Source organism: Salvia hispanica, chromosome 3, assembly GCF_023119035.1.
Source record: "Salvia hispanica cultivar TCC Black 2014 chromosome 3, UniMelb_Shisp_WGS_1.0, whole genome shotgun sequence".
Taxonomy (NCBI): Eukaryota; Viridiplantae; Streptophyta; class Magnoliopsida; order Lamiales; family Lamiaceae; genus Salvia; species Salvia hispanica.
Window position 1 is genome coordinate 55471184 of NC_062967.1, and position 8908 is coordinate 55480091.

Below are 8908 nucleotides of genomic sequence, written 5' to 3' on the forward strand. Positions count from 1 at the left end.
GATGATGTCCAGGATTAGTGCCGCGATGACGGGGATGGCGGCCGAGATGATGCCCGTGATGAGTGCCGTGATGGGGGAATGATGATGGCCGGGATGATGCAGGGCTTGTCTGCCGCTGCGGGGGTAGTAGAGTGGGGGTCCCCCAATTGCCTGGGGAGAATGTCTTTCGGCCCTCTATGGATTTTTTGACCGCCGGTTCCCAGGCATATACTCCATTGGAGACTCAGTTCACCGGCGTTGAGACTTTCTCACTGGAGGAGTTGGGTCTATCTTTGGTTAGGGAGCCTCCCACTGAGATACCACCGACGGTAGGGGGAGGGGTTGCTTCGGCAGGAAAGTCGAAGAAGAAGGGCAAGGGCAAGGGCACTGGTGAGTCCTCGCATGCGGGGGACGGGGAGAAGGCAGGGGACGAGGGGGAGGAGGCCGATATGGAACGGAGGACCGTCTGGAGCCCGGAGGAGTGCGTCGCTCTGACAAGGCCTGGATCAATGTCTGTAAAGATCCCTTTATCGGGAGTAATCAGACTATCGACAGGATGTGGGCGCGCATTAGCGAGGCCTACGTAAAATTCTGCCCGGATGGTGGGAAGTATCATGCAGCTGAGCCGTGCCAAAAATAGTGGGAGCGGGTGAGGAGGGCATCACCCAATTTGCTGGCATCTACGAAAACAACACATGCACGATAACCAGCCGCCAGACCATGGAGGATTTGCCGGTTTCCACGACCTCCCCGACGATGCCGAAGAGACCCCTCCACCGGTTCCCTGCCGCCATCGCCCTGTTGGGCAAAAGACGGCAATGCGGATGTCTAGGGGAAGCGCCCGCGGGTCTCAGGAGGTCTTATCGGCGGCTCTTAGTGCCGAGCCTAAGCCCGCTCTCACCTACCTCGCGCGCATCCAACAGCAGCAGAACATGGTAGAGGTCATACGGGAGTGGAGAATGACGGATGACCCCTTACACAAGGAGATGTTGGAGGGCCTCATCCAAAGTATGAGGCGCGATTTGGGGCTCCCACCCTTCACCGGGAGTGCCGCCGGGACTAGCCAAGGGGACGACAAGGAGTGAGACAGGGGCCGCGTGTGTCAAAGCTTTGGGATGTTATTTTTTGGATGAACTATGTATTTTTTTTTTAATTTAAATATGTATGTTTTTTTAAATAAAATGGTTGCATTTTCTCCGTATTCTTGTCAAATTTTTAATTCCGTATTTGTGAATTTGTTTTATTGGTTATTATTGTGCTAGACTATTGGGATGTCCTAGTGCTAGGCTATTATTGTGCAGTGGGATGTCCTAGTGATGTGGCAGTGTATTGGCATGTCCTAGTGACGTGGCAGGAGGATATATATTTATATGTTTTTTGCCAAAGTATTTAATAGATTTTCGTTCTATTTGCGTATTGAATTTCAATTTTATTTTGTTATTTTATTTTGAATATAATGTTAGAATTTACCATGAAATTGTAATTCAATTTAAATATTCTTCTAGATTATTTTTTATTCTGTATTTACTTTTATTATATTGAATTACACATATTTTTGTCAATTTAATACTATGTTAATCATTTGGATGTTTTTTGCATTATAAAACTTTGTTAATATAATTTTTGCATATTATTTTGTAGAATTTTTGTATAATTTTGAGATATCGGTGAAGCACAATTAATAATTTATATAGCTTTTTGTGTTGTAAAATTGTGCTGAAATTGTTATGCATATTGTTTTTCATAATTTCGGAATATTGGTGATGTTTCATGTATATATTCTTATTGTTGTGTATTTTTTGGTATACAGAACGATTGAGGAAATTGTCTAAATTCAGAAAACTAAAATATAGTACTCCCTCCGTCCCAAGATATTAGACTTCTATTTCACTTTGGGGTGTCCCAATACACTTGAACCATATTTATTTATGGTAAAAATTTACTGTACTACCAATTCCACTTACCCCACTAAACAACTATCTCATAAATTTATGTGCCCAAAAGAAAGGGGTCTAATATCTTGTTACGGAGGGAGTAATATTCATGTTGTTGTATGAGTAAAAATATTGAGATTTCTAAGATGTATGTGTTTCATTTGGTTCTGCAAGATTTAATGTTCTTTGAAGACTTTAGGTCTTCGAAAATATTTATTATATGAAAAATATTCGTTTATACTTATAATTTTATATTTGGATTCACCTCTCTGGATAGAAAGTAGGATTAATAATAGACGATACTAGTTATTTTTCATTTGCATGGCCAATAAAATCTTTTACTTTGTTAGTGATATTATTTATATAGCAATTTTTATGTTGTATTACTATTTTATTTGTAATCTATAAATATTATTAAAACTCTATTTAATTTAATTTTTGATTTATAAACTCTAAAATTTATTTTATTTGTAATCTATAAATATTATTAAACTCTATTTAATTTAAATTTTGATTTATAAACTCTAAAATTTATTGTGACTGTATAATTTTATCTTTTATCATTTCATTTATTTAATTACCAAAGCAAGCAATCCGCGCGGTAAGCTAGCTTATCACGATTGATTCATGTCGGTGTCAGACATCTTATTGCATTGTTAGGTAGGGGTGAGCAAAAACACCAAAAACCGAATATTCGAACAGAACCAAACCGAAATTTAAAAATTCGGTTCAGTTTTTTCGATTTTTCGGTTCGGTTCGGTTTTGAAAAATAAAAAATTTTGGATTTTCGGTTCGGTTCGGTTCGGAGGAAAAAAAATCGAATAACCGAAAAATCGAATTTATTTTAATATAGTATATATTAAAATAATAGGAGTGCGTTAAAACGACAACACTCTTAGAATGACACTGTGACACCACGCTAGACTGCAATATTATATATGCTAGACTGCAATAGTATAAACGCTAGACAGCAATCTACAACAATCTATAGATTGCAGTCTAGCGTATTGGATATTGCAGTCTAGCGTATTGGCTAGAAATAGTGGTATGGTGTTATTTTAAGATGAGTTTCATTTTAACGCATCTATATATATATATATATATATATATAGGTGTGTGATCAAATACTAACTAAGTTACAGTAATAACTAATAACTAATATCAACTTTGTATGTTAAAAATATCAACACAGAGATATAAATTTATCAATCTTCTTGTACTGATAAACTTATGTCTCTGTGTTGATATTTAAATTTTACATGTTATATTGATATAATTATGTCTTTGTGTTGATATTTTTAATACACAAAATTGAAAGTTATTAGTTATTACTGTAAATTAGTTAGCACACTAACGCAACCCTATATATATATATATGTGCAATTATAATTCAAAAAATATATAAAGGCTAATAGACTAACCCTTCTTCAGTTCCGCATCTACACTGCGCCTCCTTCTTCTCTATTCTTTTCTCTAACCCTAATCTCTCCAACTCCAAGCTCCCTGCTGTCCAACCGCGCCCTCCAGCCATCTGCGCCGGTTGCCGGTGCCTCCAGCCCGTCGACCCTCCACCCACGCCGTCGCCCCTCACGGCTCACGCCGTCAGCTCCAGCTTGACGCCATCGTCTCTATGTAAAATTGAAAAGATTTAGTTTGATAAAGTTTGGGCAGATTGATTATTGCTATGTAAAATTGAAAAGATTGATTTCAGTTTGATAAAGTTTCGACAAATGATGTGTAAAATTGAAAAATTAAGGTTATTGCTATTTCGAAGTGTGGGCAGATTGATTAGTATTTATCATGAATGCTCACAAGTCATAACAGATTGATTATTTTTCATGACAAATTGCCGCTCCTGCAAATACGAAGAAATGGATTTTCAGTTCAGATTATTCGGTTTTTCGATTTCCAATTTTTCGGTTCGGTTACAGTTTTAGCCTAAATTCAATTTTTCGGGTTCGATTCGGTTCGGTTTGGGCGAAAAACCAAACCAAAATCCGAATGCACACCCCTACTGTTAAGAAATGAAAAACTAATTATTAATATATTCTTACTTATCAAATAAAGTATAACAGAATTCCTGCATATTAGTAAGAAGCATATATAATTAATCAAAAAACTCTACCATAAAAACAAGATATAAAATGTCAGAAAATTTTCCATCATCTCCCCTTCCCCTCTGAAGCCTGCTTCTGCCCTGTCTCGCCTAATCATAAACCTTTCTTCCAATTATGGCCAAAAAAATTAATCACTCCAAGGATCACTCTCTGTCCTCACTTCCGAAGGCTCGACAACCTGAGATTCGACGGCCTCTGCCGCCCCTGCATCAGCCTCTGAGGCGGCATTCGAGTCACCTTCACCTTCCTCGTCATCCTCTGATCTTCCCCATCTTCCTCCGAGGGCCATTGCCATCATCTCGTATATCTTGCTGCTGAGCTCAGCCGGGCTATCAGGCTGTCATTACGGTAAGTCAGTAGACACCTTAAAGAGCTGCAGCTACAAAGGGCATGAAAATAACAGATGCCTAAAAAGTTTCTGATACTTACAGTGAACCCACTGGAGATTAATGCCGTATCATAGAGAAGTTCGACGGCCCTCTTGGCATCTACATTATCGGGAGCGTTCTTGCAGGCAGCCTGCGAAAAGCAAATGGAGCGATTAAATCGGAAGTAAAAAGAGAAGATTAGATCTTGAATATGGTAAACATTTTTATCTTACATTTAAGTCTTTGACGACTGGATGGTCTGGATTGATTTCCAGTATTCTTCGACCCCTCATGAACTCGAGGCTCGATTGGTCGCCAAGAGTTTGTGCTCTCATTAATCTATTCGATGATCAAAGGTTGGTGGATAGATATTAGAAACAAAATAACATTACAAACATTTACAAATCAACAAATGTGTGTATGCGATAAGTGGCACCTTTCCATGTTGGCTGACCATCCAAACTTGCCAGAAACAAGCACACACGGGGAAGAGGCTAAACGTTTCGAAACTTGAACTTTTGCTACCTTTTCACCAAGCTGTTGTTTTATCCAATCGCAGAGGAGATTATACTCTTGCTTATTTTCCCTTTCGCTCACCTCATCTTCGTCACCTGTGTCATTAAGATGCAAATGTAAGCATAGAGTGTTGATAAAAGTTCTAACCAAAAAACAAACATTTAGTTTCGAATAGAACCAAGGTGAGTTAGCAAATCAATGAAAATCAGGGGTGTCAATTTTGAAGAGTATAAGAGATACTGACCTAGCTCCAGATCCTCCTTACTAATGTCAACAAATTTCTTCTCTTTGTATGTTTCTAAATTCTGGATCGCGACTTCATCAATTGGCTCGATCAAGTAAAGCACCTGTGCATTTAAGCGATAAGCTTGCATGTAATATCATACAACATACAAAACTGCTCTCAAAACTGAACATGCGACTCCAGGTTTAAGACCAACGCCATTTTAGATTATCATTCAGACAGATACTGGAGTATGTTCGACTGATCAAGCAAATGGATTAGTATATGCAATCACTCTCAACAACCTACTAATTTGTCACAAAAGAAAACGTTGATTCTTATTTGTGCACACACCTCAATACCCTTCTGTATCAATTTTTCCACGAAAGGAGCAGATTTAGCACTTTTTAAGCTGTCTGTTGCCAAGTAATAGATAGCCTTCTGATTCTCTCCCATGTTCTCGATATAATCATCCAAGCTTATCAGGTCTTCGTCACTCTTGGAAGACAGAAATCTCAACAATGGTGTTATTCTCTTGTGGTTTCCAGTATCCTCGATGCAACCCAGCTTCAAAAACTTTCCAAAATTCTCCCAGAATTTTTTATAATCCTAAATTGCAGCAGAACCATAGGTTTAAGTTCCATGAAAAATAATAAGAGTATACATTTATTTATTTTATTCATTCATTTACAGCCAACCAACCTCTTTGCTCTCACTCTCAGAAAGATCTTGAATCATGTCAAATGTTTTCCTAACAAGTCTTTTCCTCATTATCCTCACCTAAAACAAGAAAATGAAATTAATCGATTAATTTAAAAAGAAATAGAGGCTTATAATACTGATTTGGATTTGGCGATAAGAAGGGACTTCCTTACAATTCTGCTCTCCTGAAGAATCTCCCTGGAAACATTTAGGGGAAGGTCATCCGAGTCGACCACACCCTTCACAAAGCTCAAGTATCTTGGAAACTGCAGGTCATTAGATCGGTTTTATATTAACTACATCTTATGATGCGTTAAAATCAAATAATTGTTTTTGGGTGTTCACAAAAAATCAAGAATATCCCAACAAGTCTCAAGGCAGAAGAGGGGGTTCTCACCAGTTCACCATCAAAATCATCTGAAATAAATACACGTTTCACATATAAACGGATGTTTTTTGTCTTGGGATTGATAACTTCTTCATTGTTAAGAGGTGCCATTCCAGGAATGTAGAGCACACTTCTGAACTCCACCTCACCCTGCAGAAGCACTCGATCGAAATCACATTGGAGATATTGAAAGTTTCACCATTCGACATGAATATCCGTACCTCAGTAGTAAAATGGGTATAAGTAAGTGGGTCCAGAAACTCATTGAATGTCTTCTTGTAAAATTCTTGATATTGTTCTTTTTCAACTTCCTTCGGGTTGCGCATCTGTACATTAAATACGAAAAGTAGGGCATAAAGCATACATCCAAATGCAAGAAAAAAGAGTATGAGATCAATTCAAGAAGAGATGTACCCATATAGGTTTTGTTTCATTTGTCAGTTCCCAGTCCCAATATTTTTCAGTTTTGGTCTTCTTCACCTTTTTCTTCTCTCCCTGGAAGAGCACCCGGAAGTAATAAATAGCAAGATCATAATACCCTTCAAAAGAATTTAGAGACAAAGCAAAATCATCATCAACTGTATTCCATTACCTCAGGTACTTCTTCTCCCTCTTTTGGTTCTTCCTCTTCTTCAACCTGCCAAAATCAAAAGATGAACATCAGCATTAAGCTTGTCCCGCACAAACTCCGCAACAGTAAAATCTAATGATTGACATTTAATCATACAACATTTAACAGTGTCATCAGCAGTAAAGCATAGTCAAAGACAACTAGTACTACTAATCATGATATAAAAGTCAAACCTCAATGGTCCTTGATTTCTCTTGCCATGTATAGATGGGGAATGATACGAATTGAGAATAATTCTTGACCAAACTCTGGATCTTTGTAGGCTCGGTGTATTCATATTTATCATCATCCTGCGAGCCAAAACTAACTAAGATTATTTTACGTGAAAAAAACCACTACTAACATGTTCGAAGAAGAAATCGCATGAGAATCTTAGTAAATGGATAAGCTTTTATTACAGAATAGGATGAGATATTTTAACACAGCGAAAAATCCAAACGTGCAAGCGAAAATGACGAATACCCTCAGATAAAGAGTGATCTGGGTGCCTCGACTGATGAGCTTGCTGGGATCAGTTCCCTCTCTGATTGTGTAAGAGCTGCTATCAGCCACAGATTCCCAAACATACTGTTTGTCAGACCGGGGGCTCTTTGTCGATACAACCACCTGGACAATGGAAAGTGAAAATTTAAATTAAACCAGCATTAACAGAAGAAACAGAAAACATTCAACAAACTATCAAGAACTTATATTAGAGGGTAAGGGAACCCGAGAGTACCCTATTCGCAATCAGAAAAGCAGAATAGAACCCAACACCAAATTGGCCAATCAAGCTATTGTCAGCCCCAAGGTCCTGATTCTCCTGCACGAAGTGAAAATCAAATTTCACATGTATGGTTTAGCTAGTTAACTCATCAAACATGGAAGGCCGAAGGACACAACATGACAAGACATAACAACCTTCAACGCCTTTAGGAATCTAGAAGTGCCACTCTGTGCAATGGTTCCAAGACAGTCTATCAGCTCCTCCTTTGTCATTCCAATACCAGTATCCCTGTAAAAGAACAAAGCAAAATTAAGCTAGTTCACCATCACCACTGCAATGGAGATAAAATAAATACATACGTAATGGTAATAGTCCCATTGTCCGGGTCAGGTTTGATTCGAATCTCTAGATCACCGGAATCTCCCAGTAAGGCGGGCTCAGTCACACTCAAAAACCTTAGTTTATCAAGAGCATCACTTGCATTACTGCAGAAAACAAGATTGTTAAAACTTAGCAAATTCCTCTAAACATGGAAATCTATAACAAACCGTAATATACTCTCTCTGTTTCCTAAAAATAGAAATTCTTTTCTTTTTAGTCTGTTTCTAAAAATAGAAACTCTCCATTTTAATAAATGTATCCAACATTCCACTAACACTAATTCCACTACTTTTTTCTCATTCTCTTTGTTACTTTACCCGTTTCTATCTTCTTCGCTCTTACTTACCAATTTTGCATCAAAACTTATACCGTTTTCAAAGTTCAGAAATGGAGGGAGTATACTCTAATACAGAAACCTCACCTGACAAGCTCCCGAAGAAAAACTTCCTTGTGGCTGTATAAGCTGTGGACTATTAAGTCCATCAATCGACTAACCTGAAATAAAGATAAGTCAAATTCCCATCATCAAAACAATTGAAAACAAAAAAAATATGCTCTAAAACACCGTTTTTTAACTGCAAAAAGGGGAAATGAAATGAAATGAAAAGAAAAAGATATTGACCTCAGCCTGATATTCAAATGTTTCTCCAGAGCTCTCCGGAGCCTCCTTCTCAGCCACGGCGGAGGCGTCACATCTCACCACCACCCCGCCCCGCCGGCCCTCCACCTTCCACTCCAATCCACTCCTTAAAAAAGTGTTCTTTAGTCCAGTCTTGGGCAGAAACGCGCTTCTAAGCAAACCCCTATTGCCTGTGGTAGAAAATGAGGGCATATTTGGAGTTACGGCCATCGCCGCGGAAGCTAGACTTCTGCTAAGCACAGGCGCCATCTTGTCAATTTCTAGAGAAAGTGCAGATGAAATCTTGGTGTTTTCGTCTGAAATTCAATCTCTTTCCTTGGTGG

General features: G+C 38.4%; 1 protein-coding gene across 1 annotated transcript; it reads right to left on the reverse strand.

Annotated features, from left to right (window-relative positions):
* Window positions 1-3938: 3938 nt before the first annotated feature.
* Window positions 3939-8849, reverse strand: LOC125213515 (heat shock protein 90-5, chloroplastic-like). The gene is made up of 19 exons (XM_048114106.1): window positions 8568-8849; window positions 8367-8440; window positions 7924-8049; window positions 7759-7852; window positions 7577-7660; window positions 7321-7464; window positions 7032-7148; window positions 6820-6864; window positions 6642-6722; window positions 6449-6553; window positions 6237-6377; window positions 6013-6105; window positions 5840-5917; window positions 5492-5746; window positions 5159-5261; window positions 4835-5009; window positions 4632-4737; window positions 4460-4549; window positions 3939-4367 (listed from the first exon to the last, which is right to left on the reverse strand). The coding sequence occupies exons 1-19, from the start codon at window positions 8832-8834 to the stop codon at window positions 4158-4160; spliced, it is 2388 nt and encodes a 795-aa protein (XP_047970063.1). The 5' UTR covers window positions 8835-8849; the 3' UTR covers window positions 3939-4157.
* Between the last annotated feature and the right edge of the window lie 59 nt (window positions 8850-8908).

Coding starts and splice junctions, on each gene's coding strand:
- LOC125213515 (XM_048114106.1), bottom strand. CDS start 8,834: ATGGCGCCTGTGCTTAGCAGAAGTCTAGCTTCCGCGGCGATGGCCGTA. Junction 8,441..8,567: donor CATTTGAATATCAGGCTGAG/GTCAATATCTTT, acceptor TCTTTATTTCAG/GTTAGTCGATTGATGGACTT. Junction 5,010..5,158: donor TAAGGAGGATCTGGAGCTAG/GTCAGTATCTCT, acceptor TTAATGACACAG/GTGACGAAGATGAGGTGAGC.